This window comes from Thalassophryne amazonica, chromosome 9, assembly GCF_902500255.1.
Source record: "Thalassophryne amazonica chromosome 9, fThaAma1.1, whole genome shotgun sequence".
NCBI lineage: Eukaryota > Metazoa > Chordata > Actinopteri > Batrachoidiformes > Batrachoididae > Thalassophryne > Thalassophryne amazonica.
The window spans coordinates 59,720,992-59,744,807 of record NC_047111.1 but is presented as its reverse complement, the minus strand read 5'-3'; the positions used below and the strand labels follow the sequence as shown (position 1 = coordinate 59,744,807).

General features: G+C 43.8%; 2 protein-coding genes across 2 annotated transcripts in view; one reads left to right on the top strand and one right to left on the bottom strand.

Annotated features, from left to right (window-relative positions):
• The first annotated feature begins 11,878 nt into the window (after positions 1–11,878).
• On the top strand, positions 11,879–13,283 carry LOC117517207 (trafficking regulator of GLUT4 1-like). Its single transcript, XM_034178148.1, has 3 exons — positions 11,879–12,905; positions 12,995–13,121; positions 13,196–13,283. Exons 1-3 carry the CDS (start codon positions 12,504–12,506, stop codon positions 13,204–13,206), a joined length of 540 nt encoding a protein of 179 aa, XP_034034039.1. The 5' UTR covers positions 11,879–12,503; the 3' UTR covers positions 13,207–13,283.
• A 3,952-nt stretch (positions 13,284–17,235) lies between these two features.
• LOC117517206 (Golgi SNAP receptor complex member 1-like) overlaps positions 17,236–23,816 on the bottom strand; it is a 31,478-nt gene continuing 24,897 nt past the window's right edge. The window contains exon 8 of the mRNA XM_034178147.1: positions 17,236–17,699. Within this exon, the coding sequence (XP_034034038.1) occupies positions 17,575–17,699 (125 nt within the window). The 3' untranslated portion in view covers positions 17,236–17,574. The remainder of the gene's footprint in view (positions 17,700–23,816) is intronic.

The window sequence follows — 23,816 nt, the reverse complement described above, 5'->3', positions numbered from 1 at the left end:
AGAAATCGGCCAGGAGGGCCGGGTCCAGGATGAAGCTCCTCTTCACCCAGGAGCGTTCTTCGGGGCCGTACCCCTCCCAGTCCACCAAATACTGGAAGCCCCGGCCCATCCTACGGACATCCAAAAGCCGGCGTACAGTCCAAGCCGGCTCGCCATCGATGATCCGGGCAGGAGGCGGCGCCGGACCCGGAGTACAGAGGGGTGAGGAGTGATGAGGTTTAATCCGGGACACATGAAACACAGGATGGATCCGCAGTGAGGCCGGCAGCCGAAGCCTCACTGCGGCTGGACTGATGACCTTCAGGATCTTGAATGGGCCGATGTAACGGTCCTGTAACTTGGGGGAGTCCACTTGGAGGGGGGTGTCCTTTGTGGATAACCACACCTCCTGCCCAGGCCGATACGCAGGGGCCGGGGTCCGCCGACGGTCTGCATGGGCTTTTGCCCTCGTCCGGGCCTTTAGCAAAGCAGAACGGGCGGCACGCCACACCCGACGGCACTTCCGCAGGTGGGCCTGGACCGAGGGCACACCGACCTCTCCCTCAACCACCGGAAACAACGGGGGCTGATACCCCAGACATACCTCAAAAGGGGAGAGGCCGGTGGCTGAAGACACCTGGCTGTTATGGGCATACTCGATCCAGGCCAAATGGGTACTCCAGGCCGCCGGGTGTGCGGTAGTCACGCAGCGCAAGGCCTGCTCCACCTCCTGGTTTACCCGTTCTGCTTGCCCGTTGGTCTGAGGGTGGTACCCGGACGAGAGACTCACCGTGGCCCCCAGTTCCCGGCAGAAGCTCCTCCAGACTTGCGAGGAGAACTGGGGACCGCGATCGGAGACGATGTCTGTTGGAATCCCATGCAGCCGGACGACGTGGTGGACCAGGAGGTCCGCTGTCTCCTGGGCTGTTGGGAGCTTCGGGAGGGCCACGAAGTGGGCCGCCTTGGAGAATCGGTCCACTATCGTGAGGATGGTGGTGTTACCCTGGGACGGCGGGAGGCCCGTGACAAAATCCAGGCCGATGTGGGACCAGGGGCGATGAGGCACGGGCAGCGGCTGGAGTAAACCTGATGCCCGGCGATGGTCAGCCTTGCCCCTGGCGCAGGTGGTGCAGGCCTGGATATAATCCCGGACGTCGGCCTCTAGGGACGCCCACCAGAAGCGCTGCCGGACAACTGCCACGGTTCTTCACACCCCTGGATGACAGGAGAGCTTGGAACCGTGACAGAAGTCCAGGACTGCAGCCCTAGCTTCTGGTGGGACGTATAGTTTGTTCTTCGGCCCAGTTCCGGGGTCCGGGCTTCGTGCCAGGGCCTCCCGGACGGTTCTCTCTACGTCCCAGGTGAGGGTGGCCACGATAGTGGACTCCGGGATGATGGGTTCCGGTGGATCCGACAACTCCGCTTTGACTTCATCTTCATGTACAAGGCATCCGATCTCTGGTTCTTGGTCCCGGGACGGTAGGTGATCCGGAAGTCAAAACGGCCGAAGAACAGTGACCAGCGGGCTTGCCTGGGGTTCAGCCTCTTGGCGGTCCTGATATACTCCAGGTTCCGGTGGTCAGTGAAAACCGTGAATGGCACGGACGTTCCCTCCAACAGATGTCTCCACTCTTCAAGAGCCTCTTTCACCGCAAGGAGTTCTCGATTGCCGACGTCATAGTTCCGTTCGGCCGGGGTCAACCTGCGGGAAAAATAGGCACACGGGTGAAGGACCTTATCGGTCTTCCCGCTCTGGGAAAGCACGGCTCCTATCCCTGAGTCCGAGGCGTCCACTTCAACCACTAACTGGCGACTAGGATCAGGCTGCACCAGAACGGGTGCAGACGAGAAGCGCCGTTTCAACTCCTTGAACGCGGCATCGCAACGATCCGACCAGGTGAAGGGGACTTTTGGTGAGGTCAGGGCTGTCAGGGGGCTAACTACCTGACTGTAGCCCTTAATGAACCTCCTGTAGAAATTTGCAAAGCCGAGGAACTGTTGCAGCTTCCTACGGCTAGTGGGTTGGGGCCAGTCTCTCACCGCCGCAACCTTGGTCGGATCAGGAGCGACGGAGTTGGGGGAGATGATAAACCCCAGGAAGGACAAAGATGTGCGGTGAAACTCACACTTCTCGCCCTTCACAAACAGCCGGTTCTCCAACAACCGCTGCAGGACCTGACGTACATGCCGGACATGAGTCTCAGGATCCGGAGAAAAGATGAGTATATCGTCTAGATATACGAAGACGAATCAGTGCAGGAAATCCCGCAAGACATCATTAACCAATGCTTGGAACGTCGCGGGGGCGTTTGTGAGGCCGAACGGCATGACCAGGTACTCAAAGTGACCTAATGGGGTGTTGACTGCCGTCTTCCATTCGTCTCCCTTCCGGATCCGAACCAGGTGATACGCATTTCTAAGATCCATCTTAGTAAAGATTTTGGCTCCATGCAGGGGGGTGAACACGGAATCTAATAATGGCAACGGGTATCGGTTGCGAACCGTAATCTCATTCAGCCCCCTGTAATCAATACATGGACGAAGTCCGCCATCTTTCTTGCCCACAAAAAAGAAACCTGCCCCCATCGGGGAGGTGGAGTTCCGGATCAGCCCGGCAGCTAATGAGTCCCGGATGTAGGTCTCCATTGATTCGCGCTCAGGTCGTGAGAGGTTGTACAGCCTGCTGGACGGGAACTCAGTGCCTGGAACCAAATCAATGGCACAATCGTACGGACGGTGCGGGGGAAGGGTGAGTGCCAGATCCTTGCTGAAGACGTCAGCAAGATCGTGGTACTCAACCGGCACTGCCGTCAGATTGGGAGGGACTTTGACCTCCTCCTTAGCCTGGAAACCGGGAGGAACCGAGGATCCTAAACACACCCGATGGCAGGTTTCGCTCGACTGAACCACCACCCCAGACGGCCAATCGATCCGGGGATTGTGCTTTAACATCCATGGGATGCCCAAAATCACGTGGGAGGTAGAAGAAGTTACAAAAAACTCAATCTCCTCCCGGTGGTTTTCAGACACCACCAGAGTTACTGGTTGTGTCTTGTGTGTGAGTAAAGGGAGGAGGGTGCCATCTAGTGCCCGCACCTGCAATGGCGAAGGAAGCGCCACCAGAGGGAGCCCTACCTCCTTTGCCCATCTGCTGTCTAGCAGATTCCCTTCTGACCCTGTGTCCACCAGTGCTCGGGCTTGAAGGGTTAAATCCCCGCTCAGGATTGTGACTGGGAGTCGTGTGGCAATTTGTGTGTGTCTCACTTGAATGTCTTGACCCCCCCTTAGCCCAGTCTCTAAGGGTGAGTGTTGACGTTTTGGCCGTTTGGGGCAGTCTCTCTGTGTGTGCTCTGTTGAGCTGCAGAGAAAACACTCTCCACGGATCAGCCTCCCCATTTTGGCCCTGTGCGTTTCCCTAACAACGTCACCAGGGGGAGCTGTTGCCCCACAAAGCGCTGCGGCTGTGGAGCGTGGGGAGGGCGGCCCCTTTTCGAACCCGGAAGGGAGAGGGGCGGCGCGTATCCGGTCACGTCCTTCGCCTCGCTCCCGACGGCGTTCCTCTAACCGATTGTCTAATCGTATAACGAGATCAAAAAGCCCGTCTAAATCCCGCGGTTCGTCCTTGGCCACCAGGTGCTCCTTCAGGACCAACGACAGTCCGTTTACGAAGGCGGCACGGAGGGCAGTGTTATTCCAGCCGGACCTCGCAGCCGCGATGCGGAAGTCGACTGCATAAACAGCTGCGCTCCGGCGCCCCTGTCTCATTGACAGCAGCACGGCTGAAGCGGTCTCTCCTCTATTTGGGTGATCGAACACTGTTCTGAACTCCCTCACAAAACCCATCATATATCAGAAGGAGCCGTGAATTTTGCTCCCAAAGCGCTGTAGCCCAAGCGCGTGCCTTGCCGCGAAGCAGATTAATGACATAAGCTATCTTACTAGCATCAGTCGCGTACATGACGGGACGTTGTGCGAAGACGTGCGAACACTGCATAAGAAAGTCCGCGCACGTCTCCGCACAACCTCCGTACGGCTCTGGAGGGCTTATGTATGCTTCCGGGGAAGGTGGGAGGGGTCGTTGAACGACCTGTGGAACGTCACTGTTACGCACAGGGTCGACAGGAGGGAGAGCCGCAGCAGCGCCCTGAGGGCGCGCTTCCACCTGCGCGGCGAGAGCCTCCACCCTGCGGTTAAGGAGGACGTTCTGCTCGGTCATTAAATCCAACCGAGCCGTGAAAGCGGTGAGGATCCGCTGCAACTCACCGATCATTCCTCCTGCGGACGCCTGTGCGCCCTGTTCTTCCATTGGCCGTTCAACAGCCGGTTGACGCCCCTCGGGATCCATGACGCTGGCCGAGATATCCTGTTGGGAAAGTGTCGGTACACGGACCCACAACAGGGGGCGCAAAGGAACGGACAGTGGAGTAGGTCAAATAACAACACTTTACTGTTGTGAATGTGCACAACAAATACAACAGATTACAACAATAGATCAGAATCAATTCACAAAGGTGTCGTGTGGGCAGGCTCGAAGATAGGAGACACCTGTCCAAAGCAGAACCGGAACCACACGATTTCCTCCGCCACCAGACCCCGGGAATACTGGAGCCGCCAAGTCCCAAACTCCCAGGTGGCCACTGCCTCCGCGTGTCGGACCTGGTACTGCTGGCGAGGAACAAAAACACAATTAAAGGTGGGCGCGTTTGCACCCAGTAATCCGCACGGCAGGAAAGCTACCTCCACCTCTCGTTGGAAAAAAGGTCTGTTATCACTCACAAAAATCACAAAAGGTTACTGTCAAGCAGTCAGCTGAGAATATTACCTTCCAGGTAGAACGATATCTCGGCAAAGAGGTGGAGACGTCGTCCTGCTGATGTATCCCTGCTGATTGGTAACAGCTGTTGCAGGTGATGCGTGACAGCTGTCACCCTGGCTGCTCCTGTGAGGCGGCTGCGCCCTCTGGTGCCTGGAGCCCGCACTCCAGGCAGGGCGCCCTCTGATGGTGGGCCAGCAGTACCTCCTCTTCTGGCGGCCCACACAACAACTACATTCCATTGCTGTCCACTGTCCACAGTGACACACCTGAATGGAAGGCAGCCATTACTGATGAGCCAACATGACATGTTAATATGTATATGTCGCGGACATGAACGAGCGAAGCTCATCAGCATCTCACCATGTCATTTAGGTACTTCAGACTTTATTTTGAGTAAATGCTTCAGGGGAGTATTAGCATTTCAAAAACCTTTGAAAACCTTTCACTGGTTCACATATGCATGCGAATGAACCGTCCGTGAGTAAATGTGGAGATGTCTGGACTTCTACTTGATGTGGACATGTCCTGTCTCTGGCAGTCAGTCTGTGAGCAGGACCTATGTCCTTTTTTGTCCTTTATTTAACAGAATGAGTAGAGAGTTTGAGTGAGAAATTGCAACAGCCAGACAGTTTTTTTTTTCTTTTAATTGTTCACATGTGCGCGTGAACGAATCGTCCGTGGGTGGACTGGAGATGTGCAGACTTTTTACTGGATGTGGACATGTCCTGTCTCTGGCAGTCAGTCTGTGAGCAGGACTTTTATGGACTTTATTTAAACACATTTGTGAGAGAATTTAAGACCGAGGAGCCGTAGCAGCTGTCAGGCTGCAATCACCATTTTTTTTCTGTGCTCTTTTTGAGTGTGTAGTTTTTACTGCATTGTGTACACAGTATAAAAACAATCCTGCATGATTTATACTTCAGGAACAATGGAACACAGCAGGAATCATCAATTGGCATCGGGTAACATTGTATTGTGAGGGTGTGGCTTCCAGTCACGTTGAGTACCGTCGCGTTGCCCTGACTTGTGCTGAAACCAATTAATTTCTGTGTTGAGCACAGGATGCAAAAAAAATTTAACATGTTTAATTTTTGCCGTCTGATTTGCTGTCATCTCTCACACTGTTGTGGCATTGAGCTACATCGTCTTGGCACTGAGTTGCTTCCACATGGCGTTGTCATGATGCCGCATGATGCAACTCGAAGTGGGGCCGGTGTGAAAGGGGCTTTAGGTCCTTCAGACTTTTTTCAGTAAAGGGGTTCTTGGGAGCATGACTATGACTAAAACCTTTCATATTCAAAGTTTTCAACTAGTTGACAGTAGGGCTGTACAATATAGTAGTTGTGTAAAATGTAAATAAAAACAGAATACAGTGATTTGTAAATCCTCTTCAACCTATATTCAATTGAATACACCACAAAGACAAGATATTTAATGTTCAAACTGATAAACTTTATTGTTTTTGTGCAAATATTTGCTCATTTTGAAATGGATGTCTGCAACACGTTTCAAATAAGCTGGGACAGTGGTATGTTTACCACTGTGTTACATCACCTTTCCTCCTAACAACACTCAGTAAGTGTTTGGGAACTGAGGACACTTATGATTGGGTATAAAAGGAGCATCCCCAAAAGTCTCAGCCATTCACAAGCAAAGATGGGGTGAGGATCACCACTTTGTGAACAACTGCATGAAAAAATAGTCCAACAGTTTAAGAACAATGTTTCTCAACATTCAGTTGCAAGGAATTTAGGGATTCCATCATCTACAGTCCATAACAGTAAGATGTTGCAGGCATCCATTTCAAAATGAGAAAATATTTGCACAAAAACAATAAAGTTTACCAGTTTGAACATTAAATATCTTGTCTTTGTGGTGTATTTGATTCAATATATGTTGATTAGGATTTGCAAATCATTGGATTCTGTTTTTATTTACATTTTACAGAACGTCCCATCTTCATTGGAATTGGGGTTGTATAGTGCAGCAGATTAGAGAATATTTAGAATGGAATCCTGCAAATGGTGATACAAGCATTGAATTCAGCACAGATAATCCACATGATATGAGGTGAAAGCAGCAAGAATGGTGACAAAGGTCAGTTTCAGTTTGTACAGGGGTCAAAAGTTAAAGTTGCTCCATTAATTTTGCTCCAGCTGTATTTGTGCTGAATTTGATGCATGTATCACCATTTGAAGGATTGTTTCAGCTATCTGCTGCACTAATAAGCCAACAGAGCATGAACCAGCTGCTGTCTGTTAGCTTAAACGTGTATATAAGGAAACCCAAATAAGCGAAGTGCGCATCTCAGGCCGTGCAGTGCATTATGGGTAAGCTAAATTTTTCAGCTACCAACCCACAAGCTATGGCAGCGGAAAGCAGCGAGGAGTGCTGTGATTTGGATCATTTCAACCGCTGGAAAGTTGATGATTTAAAGCGTTTTTGTAAGCTCCGTGGATTGCCAGGACTATGTAAGGCAGTGGACAGAAATGGAAAGAAGCGCTGGTTGTGCTTGCGTGTGCTGCATCTGTACAGAAAGTACCGTTAGTGCCGATGGAGGAAGAGCGCGCTGCTGTTGAAAATGACCAGTGCTTGTTGATAGTTGGAGACAAACAAATTTCTGACCCCTTGAAGACAACTGACTGATGGTTAGACGAAGTCCAGAGACTGAAACTGTGGATATTGCAGAATATTTCCTAAGCAGGGATGAGAAAAAGCGACTCCGCCGGCTTCATAATGACGACAATGATGGTGAGTCTCACATATAACCTCTTTGGTGTCACGTTTGTTTTGATAAGTTGACAGACATACAATGACATGTGCATGCATGCAGTTTGTTTATAGAACATGTCAATTTTACAATATTATGCCCCACGTCATTCATAGCGCGACATTACAGTCATAAGCCGATGCACGAAAATGGTGCACGGTTTCAGGATATTGACAAAATAAATGTGTGCAAGAAACTTACAATTTTAGTCCGTCTTTTACGTCCATCTGGATCTTTCTTTTCTGTGGCGAAATTGTGTAGAATGAACGGAGGTTTACGACCACATTTCATCTTCTTTCCATCTTTGTGTGGACTAGGCGGAGCTTTGCAATCGTGTGTTTTCAGCCAATTTTCAAGCCTATAAATTCTGTTTGAACATCTGAAAACAGCACAATGCGCCCCTGTCATTATTGTATGTGTCGCTTAAGGCTTAAACCCTTTGAAACAATCCCTATAAAAGCCTTAACTTTTACAGTCGCTCGTATAACAGTGAGAAGACAAAAACTAGCAATTAGCCAGGCAATTGAAGGCCACCATTCATCACTGGACTGCATACACCTCTAAAAGGCAATCCTGCAATTTAAAAAACAAACAATAACCAATATAACAACAACAACAATAATAATAGCAAATTACTGGGGAACATTTCTTTTGCCTACACTGATCTCACACACCCACAACACATGCATGCTATATTGAAAAAGATGGCAACAAATAGATGTCAGAGAAACACTTTGCACAGTGAATGGGGATATTCAAACTTGATTAGGGGCTACTGCTGCTGCATTGTCGAGGAGATGAGTGTTGGCTACATTATTTACCGAGCATCCGGAAAGTATTCACAGCACTTAACTTTTTCCACATTTTGTTATGTTACAGCCTTCTTCCAAAATGGCGTAAATTCATTTTTTTTCCCTCAAAATTCTACTCACAACACCCCATAATGACAACATGAATAAAGTTTTTGAGAATTTTTTTGTAAATTTATTCAAAAGAAAAAAAAATTAAGAAATCACATGTACCCAAGTATTCACACCCTTTGCTCAATAATTTGTTGATGCACCTTTGGCAGTCTCAAGTTTTCTTGAATATGATGCCACAAGCTTGGTGCACCTATCTTTGGCCAGTCCTCTATGCAACACTTCTCAAGCTCCATCAGGTTGGATGGGAAGTGTCGGTACCCAGCCATTTTCAGATCTCTCCAGAGATATTCAGTGAGATTCAGGTCTGGGCTCTGGCTGGACCACTCAAGGACATTCACAGAGTTGTACTGAAGCCACTCTGTTGATATCTTGGCTGTGTGCTTAGGGTCATTGTCCTGCTGAAAGATGAACTGTCACCCCAGTCTGACATCAAGAGTGCTCTGGAGTAGGTTTTCATCCAGGCTGTCTCTGTACATTGCTGCATTCATCTTTCCATCACACCTGACTAGTCTCCCAGTTCCAGCTGCTGAAAAACGTCCCCACAGCATGATGCTGCCACCACCATGCTTCACTGTTTGTTGTCTGGTGTCTGCTGTGGGTTTGCTACAACAAAAGTGATCCTCACACTTACTACTGAAAACCTGTTGACTTGAATGTGGTCTTGTGCCTCAATAATTGCAGCTGTCCACTTGTTCGGTGCAACTAGAGACTCTGGCAGTAAGTCGGTGGTTTTATCAGTTGTCCATCCAGGACAAGCTCTAAATCGTACTTACAGTGGCTTGACATTCTGATTAAATGAAGGGATGTCCCGAACGAAATCAGCCTGATAGGCATTTTTGTTAAACAGCCAGTCAGCCCTGCTGAGTTCAACACAGAGCCACAATACATGTTTCAAAAGTACATTTACTCAATAATTCACTTTAAATAGGAAACAAGTCTATTTGATTCACACAGATCAAGAGTGTGCATCAGTCTTGGTCAGTTTTACAGTGTGGCACGGATGCAGGAAAAACAGCCAGCAAACCTGCAATGCAAGTTTGAAAAGGACATTAATTCCTTATTCCTTATTAAACGCGCAGCATCTACTTTATTCAGAAAGATAATCAACAAAGTGCATCATGAATGTACAGTTTGCACGGATTCAAAGCCATCACCAAGTAACCCGGATGTTAGGGCAACCCAATAACAGTTCAGTTTTGCCCGTTAACGAGGGACAGACCAGCTGAGACAGGGTGAATCACTTTTGTGATTTTAGAGCACTTTCCCACATTGACCAGTAGGTGGCAGAATAACCCATGAAATATCAGCGCCCGGACGAGTTTATTTGTACTGCGATTGCTTAAAACACTGTCCCGTGATACACAGACGCCATCTTGTCACCCAGTCCTGCCCGCTCCCCTTTGATTTTTTTTTTTTTTACATTACTTTAATGAACGTTTAACGTCTCTTTTCATGTGGTCCACCGAAATTGTAAATCAGCTGAAATAGACTATTTGAAACAACTGTTTGGCGTCCAGCGGCTCTGCTGTCTCTGTGTGAGGTCTTAGGTTAAATTATCTTTTTGTGCATGTGGTAGAAATTAAAATCTGGAGCTCTTTAAAAAACAAAACAGCCTGATTGGAGAAATTAGACTGACAAGAAAAGTAGATGTTTTTCAATTTTAATAAAGTGAAAGCATAAGCATTACCAGACAGAGAGACAATGTTATCGAAGTTCAATATTATTAAATTTGAATTAAATGTTGTGTTCTGGATAAAAACAAACAAAAAACTCATTTTCTATGACATTATCCACCTACTCACCAACTTTAATCAACATCCTCTCACGGCTTTTTGAGTTAAATGTTGCTATGTGCCTCAGTTCCAGGATACATACTCTGAACAACCTCCAAAATTGATTCAGTTATTCCCTGGAACACTATCTGTCTGCACACCAAATTTAACTGAAATCTGTTCAATATTTTTTGAGTTATCTTGCTAACGGGAAAAAAGTCAAGCTTTTTTATACTGTACTAAAGTACTAAAATGATGCTCTTTAAACTCGGTGAAAACTCCTCTCTACAGCATGGTATAAATCAAATAAAAAAAAATAAAACCCCAAACAATTGCGTGCATAATTAAGGATTCATTCACGTAAGGAGGCATTCAAGTAAACGGTGCATTTGGAAAGTATTCACAACACTTCACTTTTTCCACATTTTATGTTACAGCCTTATTCCAAAATGGAATAAATTCATTTTTTTTCCCTCAAAATTCTACTCACAACACCCCATAATGACAACATGAATTTTTTTTCTTAATTTTTGCTAATTTATTAAAAATAAAAAAATCAAAGAAATCACATGTACATAAGTATTTACACCCTTTGCTCAATACTTTGTTGATGCACCTTTGGCAGCAATTACAGCCTCAAGTCTTCCTGAATATGATGCCACAAGCTTGGTGCACCTATCTTTGGGCAGTTCCTCTTTGCAGCACCTCTCAAGCTCCATCAGTTTGGATGGGGAGTGTTGGTGCACAGAGGTTTTCAGATCTCTCCAGAGATGTTCAATCAGATTCAGGTTTGGGCTCTGGCTGGGCCACTCAAGGACATTCACAGAGTTGTCCTGAAGCCACTCCTTTGATATCTTGGCTGTGTGCTTAGGGACATTGTCCTGTTGAAAGATGAACTGTTGCCCAGTCTGAGGTCAAGAGCACTCTGGAGCAGGTTTTCATCCAGGATGTCTCTGTACATTGCTGCATTCATCTTTCCCTCAATCTTGACTAGTCTCCTAGTTCCTGCTGCTGAAAAACATCTGCACAGCATGATGCTGTCACCACCCAAACATGACACCTGGCATTCACACCAAAGAGCTCAATCTTTGTCTTATCAGACCAGAGAATTTTGTTTTTCATGGTCTGAGAGTCCTTCAGGTGCTTTTGGCAAACTCCAGATGGGCTGCCAGGTGCCTTTTACTAAGGAGTGGCTTCCGTCTGGCCATTCTACCATATAGGCCTGATTGGTGGATTGCTGCGAATACTTACGTACATGTGATTTCTTAGTTGTTTTTTTTAATTCATTTTTTTTAGAAATTTGCAAATATCTCCAAAAAAAATCACATTGTCAATATGGGGGCTTTTGTGCAGAATTTCGAGTGTAAAAAAAAATTTATTTCATCCATTTTGGGACGTGTGTGTGTGTTGTAGAGATAGCTTTCAGGCGGCTTTGCTTGAGCTGCTGCCCCCGCGACCCGACTCCGGATAAAGCGTAAGAAAATGAATGGATGGATGGAGTTAAAGGCGCATAATGTTTTTAGAAAATGTTATACAAAAAAGTTCGAGTGCACTAACTTTATCACGTGACTGCCCGTTGCTCATTTATTGAGTGAATACCTTTTTTACCCATCTTAAATCTCTCCATTTAAATATTGCATAGGTTTGTCCATTTTAAGTGGGGTGAACCGCTGTCAGGGTCCAGACGGAGCGCTGAGCGCTGATACTGCATACGAATATGACCAGAGTCAGCAGGGTGTTGAAAGGTTTGCGGTTCATATTACACGGTAACTTGCCGTGTTCGTCCGCCTTTTCTCTGCCCCTCTCCCTTTCTCACCCCGCATGCTGATCCAGCTGATCGTCCCGCGCGTAAATGGAAAGCTTTTACGCACCGCGCGTGTTCACTCGGAGAGAGGTTTAATTGTCGTTTTTGCACTGTCACACGCCTCGCTGAGCGCATAAGTAGGCCTCACGCACTGGATGCGCTTTGGAAATGCAAGGCATGCGGTAATTCCTCACGACACAACAAGGCGTGCGCCCGGACGCACACCAACAACTAAAGACAGGTTCGGACATCGAAAGGACTTTGCGCATCTTGAGACCATTTGATGGAGTTACACGTCTTTAATTTTTCCTGTATGAACTTATAAAAATTCATCTGATGAGCCCGAAATGGAGACCATCTAAAGGAAGACTCTTCATCATCTCCATCCAGAGGAAAACGGCTCGCCTGCAGGGAAAAACAGATTTCTTCACTTTCAGTTATGGCTATCAACACGGATGCTGCTTTTGGGAAAGCCTCTCTGGGCGATCGGGAAGTTTCCAATCCCACCGACTTCCAGGACACGGAGAAGCTCCTGAGCATCACGACCACGGAGCCCACGGGCGAGAGCAACATCAAACCGTCCGACTCATTCTCCCTCAACATCAGGGGAAGCGTGCGCTCTCTGGATGCGGACCAGAACGGACACACATCGAAGCTTAAGTCGGGTTCTGTTGGGCAACTGGCGACCCCACCCACATCCTCTTCCCGGCTCAGTTTGGGCCCGCTGCCCTCCACGGTAACGCGCGGGTCCGCGCCCCCAAGTTACCTCTGGCTTGCGGTACTTTCGTGTTTCTGTCCCGCCCTGCCGCTCAACGTATGCGCCCTGTGGTACGCCCATGTGGTGAGTACAGCGCACTTATTCACTGCTCATGTTTTTGACTTTTAAAAGAACGCAGGTGCTTGTTAATGACCGGATGTCCTGCTCTTTAGTCCAGGTCTGTTCTCCACACAGGAGACATTGAAGGGGCGAGGAAGTACGGCCGTCTGTCCATGTTGCTCAGCTGTGCTGCCATGCTGCTGGGTGTGGCTGTCGTCGTCTTCGTCGTGTTGACAATAGGTATAGCGCACACGTGCGCAAATTACGCGCAAACACGTGCATCCTAAACAACTTCTTCTTCTTGTCTCTACCAGAGGCCCAGTGAAGTGTGTGTGGATGAAGCATCACCCTTTCACTTCATCACAATTTTGCACAGAAGAGGACATATATCATTTTGAAGATTTTAAAAAAGCACAAAACCCACCAAAGAGAAGAAAGCAAGTTGGAAATACCCTGATTACTTTTTTCTGACGTGGACTAAAGAGAGAAAGGAGAAAAGAGTTCCAAGGGGTCATTTCTCTTATTTTGGAAACGGCAGTATCCTATAAACCTGCAAACTCAGGAACAAATGGAGGAAAATGAAGGACGCAGTTTGTGTCAGACTAATATTTGATAGAAATCTGAACTAAAGCTGCACTGAAGCAAACAGGGACCAGAGCTGACATCATGACCAGTGGTGGGCACAGCTAACCAGAAAGGTTGCTTCGACCGCTAATCTGCCAAGTGAAAAGTTATAAGGACAAACCACTAAAACAAATAACCGAAACTACCGATCATCACTATTATATAAATTTAGTTTTGGTTTATTTTTTTCCCCACTAAAACCCTGAAAAAAACAGAGCTAAAGATCTGAAATTTTAATATGTTGGAGCATAAACATGGAGGGGCAACAAGGTGGTTTAGTGGTTAGTGCTAATGACAGAAGGTCATGGGATTGCTTCTGTGTGGAGTTTGCATGTTGTCCACCGTGTCTGCGTAGATTCCCTCCGGGTGCTCCAGCTTCCTCCCACATCCAAAGACATGCAGGTTAGGTGAACTGGAAACTTTAAATTGACTGTAGGTGTGCATGTCTATATGTGGCCCTGTGATAGACTGGCGTCCTGTCCAGGGTGTACCCTACCTCTTGTCCTATGACTGCTGCGATTGGTCACAAGGGGCCTGGAGCCTTTCATTGGAGAAAGTGGGTATAGAACAATCAATGAATGAATAAACAAGGAGATTCCCCATAATAAAATGAATGAAATTAAACTAACTTCCTTTTGTCATACAAGTTATTCACAGAAGATATCAAACAAATCAGAAATACTGACATAAAAATACACAGAAAATAAATTAATGTAATAGGGCACCGCAGTCTCGTTTGAACCCTGCATGATATCGCAGGATTTGACCACTTACATGGACCTCCGCTACACTGCGCAATATGTACACAGCATAAGTTCACAAGGAAAAATGGTGTACTGTTTTGTTTGACTGCAATCACCGAACCAGTCGCAAAAAGGTTTTTTTTTTTTTTTTTTCGGTTCCTAGTGAAGAAGACGAGGCAGATGGGAAACATCGTGTCGGTAAGTGTTAGCCTACACAGCTATCTCCGTTCTCTCGCCTGCAAAACCGCCTCAACGCTTGAGCTCTGGGGTCATAAAGAAACCGCAACACATCCACTTTCCACCGCATCGTCACTTTTTCTTTGCATTTTCACTTTGTTTGCGTGTAATTTGCCCAAAAACCCATTGAAAATGCTGTGGTTTATCCCCCAGAAGTAGAGAAATTATGTCATGTGTGTCATATTTTACCCCTTCAGAGCCCGCCCCCAAACGGAACTGCAGTGCCCAATTAGCTTGACTTCTTGCTCCTCTGCCAGTTCGAGGTGTTGCTTGTTGCCCTTGCATGATGTGTCGAGTTTGTTTCTTGGGTTACATTCTAAACTCCAAAAGGAACAAACATATGATTTTAGTGCTTACACACACACACACACACACACACACACACACACACACACACACACACACACACAGTAAGTCCCTTCGGCTGCTCCCTTGTTTGCACTCGGGGTCGCCACAGCAAATCCAAGGTGGATCTGCATGTTGATTTGGCACAGGTTTTATGCCGGATGCCCTTCCTGACGCAACTCCACATTACATGGAGAAATGTGGCAGGGGTGGGATTTGAACCCAGAACCTTCCGAACTGAAACCAAGCGCATTAACCACTTGGCCACCACCCCTGCTCTATATCTATATCTATCTATCTATCTATCTATCTATCTATATATATATATATATATATATATATATATATATATATATACGAGGGCTGTCCATAAAGTATAGGTCCTTTTTATTTTTTTCAAAAAACTATATGGATTTCATCATATGTTTTACGTCAGACATGCATGAACCCTCGTGCGCATGCGTGAGTTTTTCCACGCCTGTCGGTGACGTCATTCGCCTGTGAGCACTCCTTGTGGGAGGAGTCGTCCAGCCCCTCGTCGGAATTCCTTTGTCTGAGAAGTTGCTGAGAGACTGGCGCTTTGTTTGATCAAAATTTTTTCTAAACCTGTGAGACACATCGAAGTGGACATGGTTCGAAAAATTAAGCTGGTTTTCAGTGAAAATTTTAACGGCTGATGAGAGATTTTGAGGTGACACTGTCGCTTTAAGGACTTCCCACAGTGCGAGACGTCGCACAGCGCTCTCAGGCGGCGTCATCAGCCTGTTTCAAGCTGAAAACCTCCACATTTCAGGCTCTATTGATCCAGGACGTCGTGAGAGAACAGAGAAGTTTCAGAAGAAGTCGGTTTCAGCATTTTATCCGGATATTCCACTGTTAAAGGAGATTTTTTTAATGAAAGACGTGCGGACGGGTCCACGCTTCGGGACGCAGCCGGCGCGGAGCGGCGGCACAGGAAAAACACCTCCGTGTTGATAACCATTTGTAAAATCCAGGCGGCTTTTGATGGCTTTCAGTGGAGTGAGTATATGAGAAATTGTTTAACAGCTGGACATGTTTCAACTTGTCCTTAAGGCTTCCAACAGAGGTGTTTTTCCTGTGGCGGAACAGTGGAATATCCGGATAAAATGCTGAAACCGACTTCTTCTGAAACTTCTCTGTTCTCTCACGACGTCCTGGATCAATAGAGCCTGAAATGTGGAGGTTTTCAGCTTGAAACAGGCTGATGACGCCGCCTGAGAGCGCTGTGCGACGTCTCGCACTGTGGGAAGTCCTTAAAGCGACAGTGTCACCTCAAAATCTCTCATCAGCCGTTAAAATTTTCACTGAAAACTAGCTTAATTTTTCGAACCATGTCCACTTCGATGTGTCTCACAGGTTTAGAAAAAATTTTGATCAAACAAAGCGCCAGTCTCTCAGCAACTTCTCAGACAAAGGAATTCCGACGAGGGGCTGGACGACTCCTCCCACAAGGAGTGCTCACAGGCGAATGACGTCACCGACAGGCGTGGAAAAACTCACGCATGCGCACGAGGGTTCAAGCATGTCTGACGTAAAAACATATGAATGAAATCCATATAGTTTTTGAAAAAAATAAAAAGGACCTATACTTTATGGACAGACCTCGTATCTATCTATCTATCTATCTATATATATATATATATATATATATATATATATATATATATATAATTAGCGACTTAAAGCTAGCCAAACTAAATTTGTTAGAAATTAACTGGTCCCTGAATGCTTTTCAAAAGCTAATCTACTAATGAAAATATGACCTTTGCTAATTAGCAGCTAGCTGAGAAGCCGTAAGCAAGATAAACCCAACATTAAGAAAATATAAGATCTGTCTTCATATAAATAAATTAACACTCAAAAAATAAATAAAAATAAAAAACAGCATCAGTGCACCTTTAGTATTGGCCTGCCCTGTTGACAATTCCAAAGTACAGGAATTGCACTTCCTTTCTGTTCTCCACATAGGATCCACATAGGGCTGAGAGAAAAGGTCTAAGATGATTTCATACACTGTTTACAGCCGTATGTGTAATTTGATCACGCTCCCTCCTGCCCATTGTGTGTTCGCTTGCTTTGCGTGCTGCTATGTAACGGATCAAACTGATTTCCTGTTCAGACTCTGTTGAACCACCTGAACCTTTAAAACCTTGTTATTAATTTATGATATACTGCAAGATATGACTGAGGTTGTTGCCTGTATGCACTGTTCTTGGCACTCTGTTTATACATTTATACTGTATGACTGGTTAACTGTGCCATAGTTTTGCATGTCTGGAATAAACCTGAATGAGCATGAGGAACTTGAAACATGAGTGGACTGCTGTTATTTGATAAGACCAATGCTGTATAAAAAAAAAGAATGACTTCACAATACACAATCCAGTTAAAATATATACATTTATAAAGAGTGAAAAAAGAAATACATCCCTATATTTGTAGTATGTAAAACCTCACATGGAAAATGTGACCACAAGGCAGAAAATAAACTCTCTAATCAGAGATGAAACTGTGTGATGATTAACGTTTTAATTTTTACACTTTAGAATCTATTTTTGCTGTTATACTTATCTGAAATATATTATGAGATATAGAAGAGCATTTAAAGATATAAGAAAAACATCCACCATTTAAAGATATAAGAAAAACATCCACCCTGAGTGTAAACAAATGTTTTTTTTGTTGTTGTTGATGAAGCAAACTCTCAGACAGGATGAATCAAATCAGTGGAAGGTGTACAGCAGCAACAGTATGGTGCAGATGCCGATCACCCCGCCTAGAATTAGTGAGTCCCGCCTCTTTCGCAAATTGATTCTGTGGATGAGACTGTTGATGGCGGGGAAACGATCTGAGGGAATGGGAGGTGGGGTGAAGGAAAATAATTAAGATTAAGTGGGTGAGGAGGAGACAGATGACAGGGAAGACAGATCAGCAGGGTTAAAGAATAATGGGAGTCTAACGATCCCCGATACACCTGCATTAGTCCTGCAAACAAACTCACAAGCAACTCAAACATTTTATAACAATAGATAACAATAGTGATAACAAATGCACAAAATCAATCAATCAATTTTTTTTTATATAGCGCCAAATCACAACAAACAGTTGCCCCAAGGCGCTTTATATTGTAAGGCAAGGCCATACAATAATTATGTAAAACCCCAACGGTCAAAACGACCCCCTGTGAGCAAGCACTTGGCTACAGTGGGAAGGAAAAAACTCCCTTTTAACAGGAAGAAACCTCCAGCAGAACCAGGCCCAGGGAGGGGCAGTCCTCTGCTGGGACTGGTTGGGGCTGAGGGAGAGAACCAGGAAAAAGACATGCTGTGGAGGGGAGCAGAGATCGATCACTAATGATTAAATGCAGAGTGGTGCATACAGAGCAAAAAGAGAAAGAAACAGTGCATCATGGGAACCCCCCAGCAGTCTACGTCTATAGCAGCATAACTAAGGGATGGCTCAGGGTCACCTGATCCAGCCCTAACTATAAGCTTTAGCAAAAAGGAAAGTTTTAAGCCTAATCTTAAAAGTAGAGAGGGTGTCTGTCTCCCTGATCTGAATTGGGAGCTGGTTCCACAGGAGAGGAGCCTGAAAGCTGAAGGCTCTGCCTACCATTCTACTCTTACAAACCCTAGGAACTACAAGTAAGCCTGCAGTCTGAGAGCAAAGCGCTCTATTGGGGTGATATGGTACTACGAGGTCCCTAAGATAAGATGGGACCTGATTATTCAAAACCTTATAAGTAAGAAGAAGAATTTTAAATTCTATTCTAGAATTAACAGGAAGCCAATGAAGAGAGGCCAATATGGGTGAGATATGCTCTCTCCTTCTAGTCCCCGTCAGTACTCTAGCTGCAGCATTTTGAATTAACTGAAGGCTTTTTAGGGAACTTTTAGGACAACCTGATAATAATGAATTACAATAGTCCAGCCTAGAGGAAATAAATGCATGAATTAGTTTTTCAGCATCACTCTGAGACAAGACCTTTCTGATTTTAGAGATATTGCGTAAATGCAAAAAAGCAGTCCTACATATTTGTTTAATATGCGCTTTGAATGACATATCCTGATCAAAAATGACTCCAAGATTTCTCACAGTATTACTAGAGGTCAGGGTAATGCCATCCAGAGTAAGGATCTGGTTAGACACCATGTTTCTAAGATTTGTGGGGCCAAGTACAATAACTTCAGTTTTATCTGAGTTTAAAAGCAGGAAATTAGAGGTCATCCATGTCTTTATGTCTGTAAGACAATCCTGCAGTTTAGCTAATTGGTGTGTGTCCTCTGGCTTCATGGATAGATAAAGCTGGGTATCATCTGCGTAACAATGAAAATTTAAGCAATACCGTCTAATAATACTGCCTAAGGGAAGCATGTATAAAGTGAATAAAATTGGTCCTAGCACAGAACCTTGAGGAACTCCATAATTAACTTTAGTCTGTGAAGATCTAAGATATGATTAAAGTGGTGGGTGGACTCATTTACTTTTTGAGCAAAGCCAATAGAGTCTAATAATAGATTAAATGCAGTGTTGAGGCTGTCATTCTCAGCATCTGTGTGGATGTTAAAATCGCCCACTATAATTATCTTATCTGAGCTAAGCACAAAATGTCAGAAGCAATTAGGTTTGCAGCTTATCGGTTGTTCTTTTTGTAAAAATGTATTTCATCCTAAATGTGCACTTTTTTGGATTGAATTAAGAAAATAGATTGTACATGGTTCTGTGAAAGTTGTTGTTTAATGTTCCCATTCTCTTCACTCAATGAAGAGTTTGAAAGACATCTTCTTGATAATTATGATGGTTTTGCTGTTAATGAGACTGTTATTCAATCCATTTGAACTAGATTGAGATGATGTTACTCACAGATTACAAGCTGATCCTGATATGAATTTTTTTTTCTAATGCAAATAACTCTAATTTATGTGATTATTATGACTAACTCAAATTCAAACATCTTCTACAATCTTATCCTAATACTTATAAAACATTTTCTGTCTTACATTTAAATATTCATAGTCTTCTTAAAAATTATGAGAATTTGACATTTTATATCCTCTGAATCATGGGTTTTCTGTAATTGCCCTTACAGAAACATGGCTGACTGAGCAGTGCAAAGACACTGGCTTGTATGAATTGCCACTTTATAACTCTACTCACTTTGTTAGACAACAAAGGTCTGGTGGAGGAGTTTCAATATTTGTACATAAAAATCTGGATTTTAATGTGCAATCTGATGTTATGAATTCAAGTGAATCTAATTTAGAATCAATTTTCATAGAAATATTGTCTGATAGCAGAACAAAAAATCTTATCATTGGTTGTATTTATAGGCCACCAAATACAGATGTTGTAAATTTCAACCAGTGTTTTTCAAATATTCTGGAACTCATTAACAAAGAGGATAAAATCTGTCAAATTCTTGGTGACTTTAATATAAATTTGTTCAATAGGGAAACTCATTGTGCAATGAATGATTTTTCCCTCAAATACCAAACCAACAACAGTTACAGAATATTCTGCTACATTAATAGATAATATTTTATTTAATAACTTAAATTATGCAATGAAATCTGGAATATTGTTTATGAATATTTCAGATCATTTTCCAATCTTTCAAATTGTGGAATTGGAAAATTGTTAGATACCAAATGAGAAGTCTAGTACTTACTACAGAAATTTCAATACTACTAATAAAATGAAATTTAAGAGACTAATTGAGAACATATCCTTTGAAAAAATATATATGGAAACAGATCCCAATTTAGCCTATCAGGTCTTTATGCAAATGTTTAATGAAGCTTACAAAAAATCATTTCCAGTCATTAAATTATCTGATGATACGTCTAGAAAGCAAAGCCCATGGTTTTCTAAGGGACTACAAAAATCCTTATTCAGAAAAAAACAAGTTGTATAAAAAACTCCAACTTTAAATTTATCAACTTATAAAATCTACAAAAACAAATACACTACCCTTGCTAGGGCTGCAAAGAAGAAATACTTCAGTGACAATTTTCAAAAATCAATAAACTACGAGGTCTCTTAGATAATAAACCGACCCTTTTATTTTTTTTTTAACTATATGGATTTGAATGACATGCGATTACACCAATCATGCTTGAACCCTCGTGCGCATGCGTGAGTTTTTTCACGCGTGTCGGTGACGTCATTTCCCTGTGGGCAGGCCTTGAGTGAGATGTGGTCCCGCCCTCTCGGCTGAATTCCTTTGTTTCACACGCTGCTCGAGACGGCGCGCGTTGCTTTATCAAAATTTTTTCTGGACCTGTGAGGAATATCCGAGTGGACACTATTCGAGAAATTAAGCTAGTTTTCTGTGAAAAGTTTAACGGCTGATGAGAGATTATGGAGTGTTTCTGTCGGTGTAAGGACTTCCCACGGAGCGGGACGTCACGCAGCGCTCCCAGGCGACGTTGTCTGGCTGTTTCGAGCTGAAATCATCCTAATTTAAGGTTCTGTTGACCCAGGACGTCGTGAGAGAACAGAGAAGATTCAGAAGAGGCCGGCATGAGGAGTTTATGTGGACATTCCACTGTTAAAGGTCATTTTGTAATGAAAGAACGTGCGCGCAAATTCGCCGAGTCATTTCCGTGACGACGACGCAAATCTGTGTGCGCCGCGACCAGAAAAACACCTCCGTGTTGAAGACCATTTGTAAAATTCAGGCAGCTTTTGATGGCTTTCAACAAGTGAGTAACTGAGAAATTGTTTAACAGCTTGGGCATGTTCCAACTTGCCCGTTAAGATTTCCAACGGAGGTGTTTTTCCTGCCGCGACCCCCCGCGGTCGGGTCCAGCCCGACATGCGACTCTGCCCGCACGTTCTTTCATTACAAAATGACCGTTAACAATGGAATGTCCGAATAAACTCCTCATGCCGACTTCTTCTGAAAGTTCTCTGTTCTCTGACGACTTACTGGATCAACAGAGCCTGAAATGTGGAAGTTTTCAACTTGAAACGGCGAGATGCTGCCGCCTCGAAGCGCAGATCGCCGTCAGGCGCCGTGGACCGTCCTTAAAGCGACACTACCAGACCAAAATCTCTCATCAGCCGTTAAAATTTTTACCGAAAACCAGCTGAATTTATTGAATGGTGTCCACTCAGTTGTGCCTTACAGTTTTGAAAATTTTTTTATCAAACAAAGCAACAGTCTCTGAGCCATTCCTAAACAATGAAAAAAATCGACAAGCGTGTGGACGACTCCTCACTCAAAGACTGCCCACAGGCGAATGACGTAACCGACAGGCGTGAAAAAACTCTCGCATGCCCACGAGGGTTCAAGCATGTCTGATGTAATCACACGTGATTCAAATCCATATGGTTTTTGAAAAAATAATAAGGTCGGATACTTTTCTAATAGACCTCGTATATTAAAAGGGACCTGGAAAATAATCAATGAATTACTTAAAAAGAAAACATGTTTATCAAAATATCCGTCAACTTTTTCAGATGGATCTAGAAGTTTCTCTGATCCTTTTGATATTGCTTGCAAGTTCAATAATTTCTTTTAAAATGTTGGTGCTTCTCTTGCAAAGAAAACTGACTCCACAAATATAAATCCCGTTGATTATATTAAAGATTTGAAAACAGGCATAGTACCTTCTGATTTAAAGATCACTAAAATCATACCTCTGTTTAAAAAAGGTGATTCTGCATCTTTTTCAAATTATTGTCCTATCTCAGTCTTGCCATGTTTTTCAAAGATCTTGGAGAAACTTGTTTATAAGAGATTAAATAATCATTTGCTTAAGAACTCAATTTTATATAATTATCAATATGATTTTCGGAAAAATCATTCGACTTACACTCAACAAAAATATAAATGCAACACTTTTGGTTTTGCTCCCATTTTGTATGACTGGTATCCCCCCCTAATAAAACAAAACTGCACCTTTCAGAGTGGCCTTTTATTGTGGGCAGTCTAAGGCACACCTGTGCACTAATCATGGTGTCTAATCAGCATCTTGATATGGCACACCTGTGAGGTGGGATGGATTATCTCAGCAAAGGAGAAGTGCTCACTATCACAGATTTAGACTAATTTGTGAACAATATTTGAGGGAAATGGTGATATTGTGTATGTGGAAAAAGTTTTAGATCTTTGAGTTCATCTCATACAAAATGGGAGCAAAACCAAAAGTGTTGCGTTTATATTTTTGTTGAGTATATATGGCTTTGACTGAATTATTGGATAGAATTCATTTAGCTTTGGAAAATAATGAGTTTGGTATTGGTGTGTTTTTAGATCTTTCAAAACCATTTGATACAGTAAATCATGAAATTTTGCTTTCAAAGTTAAATATGGATTTAAGGCAACTGTACACACATGGCTTAGTAATTATTTATCTGAAAGAAAACAGTATGTTTCTCTAAACTTGGACTCCGATATCAATTGCATAGGGTGTGGAGTACCTCAAGGTTCAATTTTGGGGCCGTTATTGTTCATAATATATATTAATGATTTTGCATCCGTTTCTACTACTACTACATTCCTTTTGTTGTTCACTGATGATACTACTCTTTATTTCCAGCAAAGATATTGATAGTTTGGTTAGTACTTTAAATGATGATCTTTGTAATTATTCAACCTGGTTCAAAGCCAATAGATTATCGTTAAATATAAAAAAGTCTAATTTTATGTTATTTGCTGGCAATAAAAAATGTAATCATGGTGTAATGAAAATTTGCATTGATAATGAAATAACATCAAGGGTCTCATCTATATGTTTTTTGGGTGTGTGGATAGATGAGAAACTGTCTTGGAGAGAACATATTGATCATGTTTGTAAAAAATAACCAAGTCAATAGGAATCATAAGAAAAATAAGATATTTAATACATCACATTCTTTTAACATTATATTATAGTTTAGTTTATCCATATTTAAGTTATTGTAATATTGTATGGGGAAGTACCTTTGCAACTTATTTAAACAAAATATTTATTCTACA